The sequence below is a fragment of the Lynx rufus genome, unplaced genomic scaffold (genome assembly GCF_022079265.1).
Source record: "Lynx rufus isolate CCGP_SWC_20201006 ecotype Redwood Valley unplaced genomic scaffold, mLynRuf1.p SCAF_1, whole genome shotgun sequence".
Taxonomy (NCBI): domain Eukaryota; kingdom Metazoa; phylum Chordata; class Mammalia; order Carnivora; family Felidae; genus Lynx; species Lynx rufus.
In genome coordinates this window covers 67,995,460-68,010,690 of record NW_025814823.1, presented here as the reverse complement: position 1 = coordinate 68,010,690, position 15,231 = coordinate 67,995,460, and the positions used below count along the sequence as shown (strand labels likewise).

At 44.1% G+C, this 15,231-nt stretch overlaps 1 protein-coding gene across 1 annotated transcript in view; it reads right to left on the bottom strand.

The window, feature by feature from the left end:
* HS6ST3 (heparan sulfate 6-O-sulfotransferase 3) overlaps positions 1–4,576 on the bottom strand; it is a 658,389-nt gene extending 653,813 nt beyond the window's left edge. The window contains exon 1 of the mRNA XM_047083983.1: positions 3,873–4,576. Coding sequence (XP_046939939.1) covers positions 3,873–4,576 — 704 coding nt within the window. The remainder of the gene's footprint in view (positions 1–3,872) is intronic.
* Positions 4,577–15,231: the final 10,655 nt, after the last annotated feature.

The following is a 15,231-nucleotide window of genomic DNA, read 5'->3' as shown; positions in this document are numbered from 1 at the left end:
TGTGCTTTCCCTGTTTCCCATCCTGTACCCTGCATTCACTGATGCCCAAATGTCCATAATTTTCCACTTATTTCTTAAGTTCGGAGTTTAGGATTCTGTCTCGACACAGGAAATCACAAAATGGCATCTCTATGGCCAACAGACACATGAAAAGATGCTCAACATGACTCACCATCAGGGAAACACAAATCAAAACCACACTGAGATACCACCTCACACCGGTCAGAGAGGCTAAAATTAACTCAAGAAACAACAGATACTGGAGAGGATGTGGAGAAAGGGGAGCCCTCTTGCACTGTTGGTGGGAATGCAAACTGGTGCAGCCACTCTGAAAAACAATGTGGAGGTTCCTTAAAAAATTAAAAATAGATCTACCCTATGACCCAGCAATAGCACTGCTAGGAATTTACCCAAGGGATACAGGAGTGCAGATGCATAGGGGCACTTGTACCCCAATGTTTATAGCAGCACTCTCAACAATAGCCAAATTATGGAAAGAGCCTAAATGTCCATCAACTGATGAATGGATAAAGAGGTTGTGGTTTATATACACAATGGAATACTACTTGGCAATGAGAAAGAATGAAATCCTGCCATTTGCAGCAACATGGATGGAACTGGAGGGTATTATGCTAAGTGAAATAAGTCAGTCAGAGAAGGACAGATATCATATGTTTTCACTCATATGTGGATCTTGAGAAACATAACAGAAAACCACGGGAGAAGGAAAGGGGAAAAAATAGTTACAAACAGAGAGGGAGGGAGGCAAACCATAAGAGACTCTTAAATACAGAGAACAAACTGAGGGTTGATGGGGGAGAGGCGGGGGAGAGGGGAAAATGGGTGATGGGCATTGAGGAGGGCACCTGTTGGGATGAGCACTGGGTGTTGTATGTAAGTGATGAATCACGGGAATCTACCCCCAAAACCAAGAGCCCACTGTATACACTGTATGTTAGCCAACCTGACAATAAATTATATTAAAATTAATTAATTAATTAATTTTAAATTTTTAAAATGGCATCTCTATAAAATAAGGTGACCTACTTTACAATGAGCTGCTCTAAGGAAGTCACCTCAGATCCTTTCATAAAAGATGACCTTGATTCAAGAAATATTGTTAATACAATTAACAACTAATGTTAAGTATGACTACATACCAGCACATTCTACTATGCACAGATACTGTGCTAAGTATGTTGCATACATTTGCCCCTTCAGGTCTCATAACACCTCTCTAAGAGAGTACCAATTACTACCTATGCATTAAAGATGAAGATTCTGAGGCCCAGAAAGAGTAACTTACTCCTGCTTGCTAAGTAAGAGCCACTCTTGGTTACACAAGAGAGCCATATCCATCTGAATCCAGAGTTCTTGCTGTTACCCACTACATGACTTACAAAGACACTAATCCCTGTGAGAAATGGGGAGGGGGCCTTTCAGGGGGACCAAAAGCAAAGAGACCAGGGAACTAAAACATGATCTACTTCTTGATTTTGCTTAGAGTCTGCCCTATTTGAAGAACCTTGTTCCCATTATGTAGCAATAGATTATCTGCCATTTTGCATTGTGGAAACGTACCCTCCATTATCCAGGCTAATCTAGTTGACTGTAGAATGCTGTACTCGGGCATTCCAATGACAGACTACTAATTCGATCTTCTCGGTGAGGAAGATGGTACCGGACATCCCTTCAACCTTTTCCCTATAACTTTAGATGTAGGGCACCTCACATAAACCACAACCATTCCTTCCTACAACATCTAGAGCAAAAAAGTAACTTAGAATATCAGGAAGGGGAGAGAGCGTGTTGAAGAAAAGGAAAAAGGATTATAAAGAGTAGTGTAAAAAAAAAAAAAAAGCTACCATGAAAATTTTGAATTAAAAAAAAAAAAAGCAAACCGGTTCAGGGTGATTATCTGATAACTTGTGATTCAGAGAGAAATAAATGTTCATGGTCCATCATTAAACAAAAAGAAGCACTTGTGCAACAGAAACTATATGTTCGAATAGCCACAGTGGAATTTTCCTACATCCCAGCGTAGACAGATACTGAGGATTTCCTATAGGAGTGAGACCTCAGTGCTGTAATCCATGTAGGGTCTATAGTAGCAGCAACATTTCATCACTAAGCAAAAATGCAGTTATTTTTGGTTCCAGAATCTCTAATTCCTCCTAAACTCTTCATCTATTCACTGTGAGTTTTACACATATTGGCAGAATATACTGCCAGTCTCTGTTGAAGAGTCTTTAGATGTTCCTGTGTGATAGTCAAAGTCTCTAGTTTTACTGAAATGGAAGCTGGGAATCAGACTAGCAGACTCCTTGGGGTCATTCAGGAATTAATACATAAAGGTCTCAATACAAAAAGTACAACTTTGGCTAAAAGGTAGCAAAGATTGTCTCTCACTGAACTAATCTTGTTTGTCAGGAAGTTTGAGAGTCATAATTAATTGAAAAACTGTTTTGAGCTAGACATAGAAGGGCAGGATCTAAAATACTACACAATTAGACATTTTTAAAAGTAAAAGGTCTTTAAAATATGCTAAGGAAGGAGCCTTCATACCAAGCCCAACCAGTTTCCTATTCTAACCAATTTCCATTAAACAAGGAAAGGAGCAGGGAGGAGAGAAAGTATTTGAAAAACTGCCAGACTAAAAAATCCCATAATGAAATTTTGCTCATTCTTGGAGAAATGAAGTAGAATTAGATGCTTCAGTGGTGGTGAATTTCAGAATCTGGGTGGCTTCCAGTAAATGAAGTTTTTCCATAATGTCAAATGCAAAAGCTATCTGATATCAACATATTGAGCTTGAGTTTTTAAATTCCTATTTCCTTACACCAAATTGTTTGAAACCTTTGAGATAAAAACTTCAATAAACTAGTGTTCCAAGCTTTTAATATTTTAGTCCCTTGAGCAAGCATGTCAGATTAATCTTCAAATTGCAATGGGCAGAAAGAACATTCAACCAAATTCTTAAGCCCATGCCTCTCTCAAAGGATGTTAATAATGTAGGCAGTTTCATTGGCTATTAAGATTTCAAACTTTCCTAATTCTCAGCAGTATTGCTATTTAAAAGTAGGGGGTATGGGGCGGAGAAAACCATCTATCTTGAAAGGAAGGGATGTTACTTATTGTATCTCTGGATTCACTTAGCACGTAGCACGTTGCCAGGCACACAGTAGGCATTTAACTAACACCTCTGGCACGAGTTGATGGTTGGCCTGGGGGAGAGTGGAAATCTTGCTGAGAACAGCATGAGTCCAAATCTGGCATTGCTCAGCAACAAAGACCATCTCCAGAATTAGGGTTATCGAGGTACAGCAGGAATTTGAAAGTGTATCTTCAAAGACACATCAGGAGGATTGTTTCCCCCAGCTGGAGAGGAGCCACCCAAGATCCACCTATAGAGGGATTCGGCATGTCTGTAAAACTCCTGCCCTGCCTCTCTACGCCCAGCTCCTCCTGCCTTTTACCGGGTTTGGGTTTCCACTCACACAACTTAGGAGCAAGATCCGACCTCGCTAGTCTAACCCAGGCCTCCTCTCCATTCCACGGTCAGCGGGAGGCCGCACCGTCCTAGACACACGGAAGAACATACACTATTGCTCCCGGACACCTCTGAAGCTGCAAGGGGGTGGCAGGAACCCCGGGGGCGGGGATGGGGTAAGGGAGGGAGAGGAGTGAGTTCAAGCCCAGGGCTCTAGCCAGAGGTTTCTTATCCCACTCCCCAAGCCTCTGCCCGGACCGCTGGAAGACGCTGGGGAAACTACCCGCAGGCTCGGGCAGCGCAGGGCCGCCCAGGGTCCGCACCGGGGGTGGGGAGAGGGGCGGGGAGGTGGCAGGAAGCGAAAGGGGGCCGGAGACAGTACCTGGTGTGGCTGTGGTTGCGGGGACAGTCTTTCTTCTCCATGATGGCCGGCACGCAGTTGGTGAGCTCCGTCCAGTCGGCATGCAGCCCGCAGCTCCAGCCGGTGGAGAAGCGGGAGAAGAGCCACGTCTCCTTCTTGCCCGGCCGGTGGCAGGTGCACTTCTTCTGGCCCGCTTTGCAGCTACACGGCTGCTCCAGCCGGATGTTCTTCACAAGGTGCCGGCCGAACGTGGTGCCCCCGGTCTTCTGGATGTGCAAGAACACAATCACGTCGCGCCCTTTGATATTGAAATCCACGAAGCGGGTCAGGTCCTTCAGGGTGAAGTTAAAGCGCGGCACGAACCGGGGCAGGGAGCCATTCTCGGGGGCCTCGGGGTCCGGCTCCTCTTCCTCCTCCTCTTCTTCCTCCTCCGGCTCCCCGAGCTCCTCGTCCTCGTCCTCCGGCGCCGCGGCCCCCCGAGGGCCCTCGGGCGGCCCCCGGGGTGGCGGGGGCAGCTGGGGCCGCCGCTCCCACTCCTCCGGCGGCGCCTGTGCCCGGCGGGCGGGACTCGGGGCGGCCGGCTGTCCGGCCTCCCCCGCGCGGGGCTGCTCCCCGAAGTTGGCGCAGGAGCTGGTGCAGGAGGGGGACACGTACTGGTACATGATGACCACGAAGAGGAGAGTGAGCACCGGCGTCAGCAGCCACTTGTTGAACCTTTCATCCATGGTCCCGCTCTCAGGCCGGCAGGCGAAGCGGCGGCGGCGGCAGCGGCGCGGACTGGCGCCCGCTCGGAAGTTTCGGGGACTCCGGGGCGCGGCTCCGAGTCCGCCGCTCCTCCATGCCCCTGACGCGAGGCGTGCGGCTGGCTGGCGGCCCCGCGGCACTCCGGCACTCCGGGGCTGGCAGCGCCGGGGCCTGCGAGCCGAGCGGGGAGGCGGGCGCCGGCGCGGGTGGCTGCGGCTGCGGCGTGGGGCGCCCTGCGCTCCCGGGGGCGCCCGGCTCGGCCCGTTGCCCGCTCCCGCCCGGGCGCGGCGCGCGCTCTCAGGCCACGCGGGGCATCCCGCCGCCGGCGCTCAGGCGCTGAGGAGCGCGGCTCCGGTCCTGCACCTGCCCGGGGCAGCCGGGCGGCTGCGGCCGCGAGCGCGGGGGCTGCATGAGGCTCGCCAGGGCGCGGGCCAAGGGCGAAGGCGCGGCCCGGCCCCGCCGCCCCGGCCGGCCGCGGGCACCGCGCTCGGAACGCGCGCCCGGCGCCTCTGCCCTCAGGTCGCCGGGCGCGGGAGCCGAGAGGGCAGACGGCGCCCGCCGCAAGTTTGCGGAGGAGCCCCCGCGGCGGCTGCGGGCGCGGCGCCTGTGCGCAGCCGCCTCTCCGGGAAGAGTCGCACTGCTGTCCGGGTCGGTCCGCCCAGGCGCGAGCACGCAGGCACACTCGCACACCCTGGCTGGCACCGCCACAACCCGCCAGCCGGTGTGACAGGAGCCCTGCTACCCGCAGCAAAAACCTGCCCTAGGTACGGAGCATGCGCCAAAGCCTTCCCCAGCCCCGGAGGAGTTTCCAGGGGAGGAGTCCGCTGCTCCGCGGGGCTCGGAGGAGGCAGCTGGGGGTGGGAATCCCTTCAGCCTCCAGCGAGGAGGTATTTGGGAGAGAGGTGAAGGCGGAGAGAGGAAAGAGGCCCCGAGGAGAGCCGCCGGCTCGGATCCGAGACCTCTAAATCCGCAGCTTTCCCTTTCTGAGGATGGACGCAAATCTGGCTGGCCTCTGTGCAGGAATACTACTTGCGCACCGCTGGGCAGACTCACCTAGACAGGTCTGCGCTCGAGCTGGCTGGGGAAAATCGGCTCCAGACTGCTTTTAATTTCTACCCAAGACATTCTAACTGGTGCTCAAGTTTTATTCCGGTCCCTCCTTAACTACAGATTTGGTGTGTCCAACTCCACAATTGTATGCAACCAGCATCCATTCATCAATTATCCATTAGGTACCTGCTGTCTATCACAGGCTCTTTGTTGAACGCACACTTCATTTCCTCCACCACGGGACCAACCAGCCCACAACCGCGCAGTACTTAGAAGAGCTTAGGGGTCACCTCCTAAAATCCATCCTACTAATAATACACACCGAGTTCCCAAATGTGCAAGACTCACCCCTGACCCCCAACGTAGATGATAAGACCGACACGTACCTCTATTTCATAAGCTAAATAAGCTCTAGTTGACGTGCAGATTTTTTTAACTTTATTTTTCAAACATGTGAATTTTGATTTACCTGAGTACCACATCTTTGTTTAATAACATTTTCTGTTTTTCAGGTAATGAATGGATGTACCATCAAATGGGAGTAACTACCCCTCCACAATCCCTACACTCGTTTGACCCATGTGGAGAGGGGAGGTGTGTTGAAGAGGGAAACAATGCAATGTGATTATGTCCCTCCTGGCTACCTTGCCAATCCCAGTCCACCACACCTGGCATCTCCTGCCTTTAGAGCGGTCAACCTTCCCACCTGGCCCCTTTATGGATGGGTATGGTACTTGTCTTCTCTTGAGACAGTGTACTATCTCTTCCATTTGTCAGACTACCCCCTTCACAGCCATCAGTTAAGATCCAGATCTCTTTCAGGGATGCTAATTGAAAGTTATTTTTATTGTTCTAGACAGGTGGAATTCTTCTCAACAAAGCTTCCCGCCTCTGCTTCCTTTCCTCTTTTCAACTCTATAAACAACCACAAACAGTGCCCTTCCTGATACTGTATGAGCCTACATTAGTTACAAAAAAAAAAAAAAAGTGTTGGGTAAGATGAATCAGCTTCTTTAAAGCTTACTTAATTCTACTTATTTTTCTCTCACTTAAATGCTAAAATCCTATTAATGACATCACACTGCTCTCCAAAGCAAGAAATTGTGAGTGATAAGACAAAGAAAACAATAGAACTCAACAGTTACTTCCTGAATGCATCTGGTTAATGGTATTACTTATTCAAAAACATACACCTTTGCTTACCAAAGTAAAACTTCATTATACTTTTTTATGTTACTTTATTTGAGAAGTTTCTCATTTTCTATAAAATCATTTGCTCTCACATGCATAAGTATAACCTTGTCAGCTACCCAAATATATAACTTCAGTGCTTCGGCAATTTGTATAATGGAAAGCACTTTCTAGATATTATCTCATTTGCTCTCAGAACAACATTCTAGGAAGATAAGAGAAGTATAATATCCCATTTCAGAGATGAGGAGATGGAACCAAGGAAAACCAGGAGAAAGCAGAGCCAAGATTAGCAACCACTAACATCCCTGAGATACATTCAAATCGCCATTGAAGAAACCCAATGAACATCAACAACAGAGCCCATAATTTCCTCTCTCTCCTCTGGAGACCCTTTGAGTCAAGAGGCAGGAAGAGGCAACGGAATTGCAATAGAACAATTAAATTATTTTCCCTCTCCCTCTGGCTTTAGAGACAAAGCTGAGCAATCTCTGTATCCTGCGGTTTGGGACACCTACTCTGTCAGTTTCCAGATAAACAGAGGAGAGACAATAACACTCTTGACATGGTTATGTCATTGTTAAAAGACATTATTTAGGGGAATTTCAGAAGAAAATATGATAACAAAAATATCACAGTTACGTTACTAACAAAATGTATAGTTCCATAAATAAGTGCACTTTAACCCTTTTCAGTGTAGGTTATCCCAGAAATCTGTTTTTGCTTTTAGTAAAATAACTAATGGAGGGCCACCATTTCCTCGAGGTAACCACAAGAAAAGCAATGCATAGAATCAAGCAATTACACAGACAATTCAAGCATGTATGCAAGTATTCATTTTTAATGAGAGGTAACTTTGGTTGTGTAAACACGTCTGTCCCAGGTGTGGCCTCCCTATTACAGTTGTGGAACTTGGTGTGAACTTAATCAAAGCTCTTAAATCATGCAATAAACAGGTTTCCTTATCTACAAGGGCAGACCTCACATCCAGGGGCAAATGAATAGAAACCTTGTAAAATTGAATGCTCTCCAGGTAAAAGGAAAAACATGTTTGCATTCAGCCTGCTACAGTTACTCCACGATGACACCAGCTGGCAATTGTTTCTGGCTAACAGATTGCAGCTACTATGAATCCTACACAAATTATTAAAATAATAAAAATAATGTTTTCAAAGACTCTCTTCCACTTCCTTTGCCAGTCTAGCAATGAGCTTAACACTGTCTGTGAAGCAATTTGTTCACCTAATTTTATGCCTTAATAAGCTTTACTACAATTATTTTCTTGCCTGCTTCCTTCTCTGCCGTAACTTTAGTACTCTTCTTCCCTGTTCTTCTTGAATATTCTCAAGCCCGTTAACAACATTGCACTCCCCTAGGATTGAAACTTTTGATTAGAACAGTCCCCATTTAATCAAGTTCAATTGGGAGATAAAATTGCATCTCAACTTCTCCATTTTCCCTTTGGTGCCAGAAACTGCCTTTGAGAATGTTGAGGAAACCCTGGAGAGATTAACAATCCAAACAATCACAGAGAATGGTTTTGGATCCCCTACGTTTGCACACAGGAATATATAGATACGAATGCCCTTCAAATACAGATGAAAAACAAAATAGATTATGTAAGTCATTGGCAGCATGAATCTCTCCTTCAGGAACACAAAGGACTCCTATACATTGAAATACTTTTTTTTTCATTCTTGTAAACAAACCTAAAAAAAAAAAGCCCTCATGGTAAGCAGTTTTCCAAATAACCAGCAAAGCAGTCACTTTTTTTCCTGAGGAAGTTAAGCAGAAGAGTTTGTATAGACACAGCAAACTGCAGAAAAAATAGTGATATATACTAAGTGTATTCCAGTTAAATTGGGACTGCCAATCAGTTACATAATTGTAACTTTGGGGGAACCATAACCCTACTTACTGTTTTCCATAAAGTTCTATTTATATGAGCAGTTCATTCTTTGCTTTATTGTATAACACTCTTTACCCACCGTAGATAGCTGGCTGTGAGTGATGAATGGCCACTCTGCTACCTGTCTTCATTACCGCGGTATAGCGTAAGCAGATACAATAACCTTTTCATTGTAGAAATTCACGTATGTCTTCAACAAGAACTTTCAAGCATTCACACATACCACATGCTGTTCTGAGTGTTTTGGAAACAACATTAAACAAGACCAAAAAGGACACTACCCTCATGTACCTTACTTTCTAACAGTAGAAAAATAAATGATGATTAAGTAAAAAAGATTCACACATTTAACCCAAAAATATCTGTTGAGCCACTACTATGTATTAGGTACTTTTAGGTACTTGGGATACTTTAGTGACCACTAAAGACAATGATTTTTGCCCTCAAGAGTGTGAATGCCAGCTGGGTAAGACATTACCCAGGAAACGGTAGGGAAGACATTAGAGGGATAAGAGAGGCAGGTCCTGTTGGACCTGTTGGCCACTATAAGAAATTTACTATGAAAAGATGGTAGCCACTGGAGGATCTGAACAGTTTTTAAAGGGTTGTTTTGACTGTTTTGTTGAGAACAGACTGTAAGAGGGCAAATGTAAAAGGAAAACAAGTTAAATGGCTTTTCCAATAACCAGGATGATGTGGTGGGAGGGGAGGGAAGTGGCTGCCTGCATTTTCAAGACAGAGCCATCAGTTTTTCCTGGTGGATTGAATGTAAGGAACAAGAGGAAGGGGGAGTCAAGTACGATGCCAAGGCTTGGGCCTATGCAACTAGAAGGATGGATTCCCCATTGCCTGGAATGTCACCTGGTACCATTACACGTGATTTATCAAGGGTAAATGTGGAGGGTGATGTAGCGAAGGATATAAATGGCAAGGGTGAAAAGGATTTGGTCCATTCCATTGGGCACTCAGAAAAGACCATTGTTATGAAGAGGCAAAGGGGCTGAGCCCTGAAGGATTGGAATGAACCAGCCATGCCAAACATCCTGAAGAAGAGCTTTCTCAGCAGAACAACAAGTGCAAAGGTCTGAAGTAGGAAAGGTCTTGGCTGGCTCAAGGTGGAGAAAAGATGTTAGACAGGATGGTTGGGGCAGATCACGTAGAGCATGGTAACAGGTGCAAAGAAGCCAGCAAGGAGTTTTAAGCAAGGAAACGACAAGAATAATTGACATTAAAAGCTCATTCGGCTCCATAAGGAATGCATTTGATTAGGAGGGATAAGAGAGAAAAAGAAGCCAGTGAGGAGGCTGGTGCAGTTTTCCAGGCAAGAGAGGATGAGGGTGTGAACTAGCATGGGAAAGGTGGAGAAAATCATTTACGGTCATGAACCTGCAAACTCCTTATGGAAAGGTGTAACTTCATTTATTTTCTAATAACAGAATGAAACTTTGCCTTTACGACTGATTTTCTGAAAGACAGGAAAATGGAAAGTATCCAACTTATTTTAACCCATCACTTCTCAGTAAACCTCTATCTCTTTGGGGTAAATATTCAGGTTCCTGTGTCTCCTCTCCTCTTTCTCTTTGCCTTCCTCTGGGATGATCTGAGGTAAGGGAGACATCTTCATATTGGATGAAGGAGATGTGGGGAGTTTTCTGTTCCTACAGCCCTCTCCACAGTGTGTGGCTAATCTCACCTGGACTCATGTGTAGATCTTGACTCCTGCTGTTATGGCCGCCCTGTTATGACCCCCAACTGTCATAGCCTGGTCCATACAATCTTCACTTTCTCAGCCAAACTTCTGCCCTTACTGTCTGCCAGCCCCTTTAGCTCTTCTCTGGTCTTTTCTCAGGGGCACTTTTGCACCTAGATCTGTGGTTTTCAACTCCATCAGACCCAGCAGTAGCTTATGTTGAACAAATATTTTGTAAATAGTCCCTTTAAAAGTCCCACTTTAAATGTCATGCAATTTTTGCAAAATTAACATAAAATGCCCCAAATGTAATGTGAAGGAGATATTTTTTAAGTAATTCATAATAGAACACTGCATATTTCAACATGGAAATGCCCAGACCCAAGTACAGCAGACAACATCAAAACATCAGATGCTTGTGTCTCTTAACTATCTTGTTTGGATATGAAAGAAGGAGCCTAGAAGTCATCCCTTTCAAGAAGAAACTGAACAAGCAAAAGGTGTTAGTGGACACTAGGATTAAAAATAGTGGTTGGGTAAGAACAGATCTGGCTTATAAATATGTATGCATATCATAAGACAAAGAGGAGAATAACCTTATTAAATGAAGCAAAGGTAACACACCATGACAAATTACCAAGATGGATTTTTGAATTAAACAGGGAAATATGATATTCTCATAAATGAGCTAGATCCTCTTTTTAAATGTTGAGTCAAAATACTTCTCTATTCTATAAAACATCTGAAAAAAACATACCTTCTATCTTGAAATCCTACCACACATCAAGGCTAATCTCATTTCTGAACATAGTAGAATATTTGAAAGTCACATTACTACAAGACAACTCTAGCATTGCCCCCACCAAAAGAGGTCAGTAAAGACACCCCCCCTAGGCACTAATGGCACTAATATCACTTCCATTGAGAATCTAAGTACTCCTCTTTCTTTCTCCCTTCAAAATAAATCGGTTTGGGGGAGACACAGCTAAGTGACATATTTGGATTTCAACCATACTTGGATTTGATCCATACTTGGATTTGGTAGCCTGATGCAGAGATGGAGAAAAGTGGCTGGATTCAAGATAGATGTTGGAAGTCAAATTAATAGGACTTCATGAAGGGTTGAATAAGGGGAGGAAACAAGGAATGAGTCAAAGATGATTCTGATGTTTGTGTTTGAGCTAGAGGAAGGCTGATGGATCTATTTACTTATTGAAAAGGAGGAAATAAATGTGAAACACATTGGGAGTCTGGCGATTCAGGGTGAATTCTGAGTTCTGCTTTGGATAAGTTAAATGTAAAATACTAATGGGACTGCCAAATGGAGATATCAAATAAATAACTGTTTATGGGATCTGGAGTTCAGCTATGACAGGAGTTAAATGATGGTGGTTTTAGTAACATGGGTAACAGATAGTAGCAAGTGTTGTATAAATATTGAAAAAAATATGTGAAAAACTAAATAAGAAATTACTATGATACAAGAGAGAAATGACACAGAGAGAGAGAGAGAGAGAGAGAGAGAGAGAGAGAAATAGCCGTAGAACAAAAGAGTAAAAATTTGAGAAATATTCCAGAAGTAGAATCAGTAAGATCTAGCTATTACATGTGAAGCAGTAAGAGAGGGAGAAATTAAGAACAGCTCAAAATGTCCAAGCTTGGAAAGCTACATGGGTGGCAATACCATGAATATGGGAGAAGAAATTGCTGAAAGACTGGGAGTGAAAATAAGTGTAGAAATAATTAACTCTCTCAGCAAATCAAAATGTTTGCATTTTTCAGATGGGTTTGAGCTTCAAAACATTCACACTTCATTTTAAGGAAGCAGGCTTTAAAAATATACTTTCATTTTTCTGCAGCTAGACAGATAACCTTAGTTTAATTATTAGCTTCAGAAGGAAAGGTCTAGCAAGGTACAAGCATATTTGGTAAAGACTCTTTTCTCTTTTCTAATGTTTCATATGATAAATCAGGATGCCGTGCTCCTCTTTTCCATGTTGGCAATGAATTTTATCCTTCGTTTCAGTATCTGTCTCTTGCTCCTCTGTCCCTCAACAGATAAATAGGTAGACAGAGAGAGAAATCTATCTCCATTGAACTACATCTACCATAAGAAATCAAATATCTGAAGCAGGTTCTAAGAAATACTGTAAGTAGCTGCTCTTTGCTCCAGTAGGATGGCATTTTCCAACAACACAGAAAGACGGGTGATCTGAAAGCTCCCTGAGGGAAGACTTTAATTCCGACTCTTTTTTTTTAAGTTTATTTACTTATTTTTGAGAGAGGGAGGGAGAGAGAGAAAGCACCTGCGCACAAGCAGGGGAGAGACAGAGAGAGGGAGAGAGAGAATCCCAAGCAGGCTCTGCACTTTCAGTGTGGAACCTGATGTGGGGCTTGAACTCACGAACCATGAGATCATGACCTGAGCCAAAATCAAGAGGACACTTCACTGCCTGAGCCACCCAAGTGTCCCCATCCCAACTCTTCCTTTATAAAGCCCAGTCCTTTACACTTACCAGACATCTGAATAAATGTTCTTTGAACAAGTTAAGAATTACACATGCTTCAATTTTAAATTACCAAATGAATTCCAAAAACTCCCTTGCTAACATGTGCCTAACCTCAAATCCCTGACACTTTTTGCACATCTTGTCCAAGGTGAAGTGAGCACGGAATCCCTCAGTAAATCATTCAACTGTGTTCCTACTACTGATAACAGCCTTTTTAGCACAACCTTTCGCTAAGGTTTCTACTGATGTTCCTATGGTCTGATGAATTATACTATACAAAAGCAAACTTCTATTACACATATATGAATATCTATATTCACTTATCAAAAAGACTGGTCACCTTGCCGTGGAAGTATATTAGCTACCGGGAAAAATTATTTTTGCTACCTTCTAATGGTTACTATATAGAATCTTATTATCTTCCAAACTTTGTAATTATTTCCTTTCTTCCCCCAAGGAATTCAGCCGTAAACACTCACTGTCCTCAGAGCATTTTCTTAAAGCTTTCTGTTCTGCTCATTATTGTTCTAGCTCTCTATTTTACCAAGAAAGCATATTCTAAATGTAAAAAACAGGCTTAATGTAGCTATAACTGGCTTACCCAAACCCAGTCAAGATCCTACACACAACCCCAGAAATACATACCCATTTTTATTCGATTAATTAATATAAGTACTTGTTTTAAAAATCATGCTGAGAAATGCATGGGTTTTTTTTTTATCCAATGAATTCTTAATTGTGCTCAGACACCCAAATTCAATATGCTTTTTTGCACAAAGAAGTCATTTTGAAATAGTTGCTCTTTCATTTTTCCTCCCTCCATGGAGTGTAGCTGTCTACTGATCATTCTTGCCTGTGAATTGCTCTTAAGCATTTAATGCTAATTCTTCCCAACTATTGTGAGTTAAATGTTGTTCTTGTGATTTTATAAGGCAATGATACATCATTTAAGTGTCTAACGCTAAGGTGCTGTCCTAATGTACCAAATGCAAAAACATCTCATTTCCCTGAAAAAAGGGAAATTGAAACATCTGTCTTTCGGGCCTTTGTTGTGAGACGTTCTATTTGCAGAAAGGGCAAAATGGCCGAGCAAGCTAAGCCGATGGTGTGCTTCACGTGGTGGCTACTTGTACGGGTCACGTGGCCCACTCACAGAAGAGTGGGCTGAGGATGGTTGTTTGTTTGTGGAGAGTTAACACAAATACCAGGTCTTTGACAACCACTCTTTCCTGGGTCTGTCTTACCAGCCGCTGTTCTACCATTTATCTCTATATGTTATCAGTCTAGACTCTATTATCAGCATCCTCTTTCCACTCTCTTACATTCCGATAGCGAAGACCCACATCTCCCCACCACACACACACACGCACACACACGCACACTTTCTAGTCCTGACAATCTTCCATCAGGAATACTTTTCTGTAGCCTTCCCACCTGATGACCCAGTTTGTGCTCCCACACTCAGCTGAGAAACGTCCTCTTCAATACAGTGATTTGGACACTCCATAGTCATCTATTGCAGGTAAAGTTAATTATTCCTTTCTCTCTTCCACCTCACTACAATTACGCAGCTCTAATACCAAACTATGCGTTTACATTACGTTTCTATAAATGACTCTTAGGCGGGTCTGTGAATTCCCTATGAGCAGGCACTATTGATTGTTGATATCTGTATTTACCAGCTGAGGTAGGCAGAATTCCAACGCGCCTCCCAGTGACCCCTACCCTTGTATAATCCCATTCTGTTGAGTGTGGGCAGAGATGTGATTCTGTCAGGTTGTATGGTAAAAAGAAATAATCCTGGTTATATCTGAGTCTTTGAAAGGCAGAAAAGTGTTCTCCAGCTGGTCACAGAGGAAGAAATAAGAGAGATTCATTCTTACTGACCTGGAAGAAGAATCATTTTGTGAACTGCCCAGGGGGACCACCTGGCAAGCAACTGCCAGCAACCTCTAGGTGCTGAAAGCAGTCCCTGACCAATAGCCTGCAAGACCTCAAGGAAATGAATTCTGCCAGAATTTGAATGCACTTGGAAGTGGATTCTTCCTCAGCGCCCCCGGGCAGGAAATGACCCATCTGACTCATTGGTTTCAGCAAGATGAGTCACTGAGCGGAGAACTCAGCCATGACAAGCCCCACCTGTGATCTGCAGAACTATGCCCCACAAACTGTATTTTTTGGGCTGCTATGTTTATGGTTATTCATTATATTGCAATAGAAAAGTAATACGTTGGCCCAGTGCCTGGTATATAATAAAATATTGGCTGGTTATTTGTTGGGTGGATG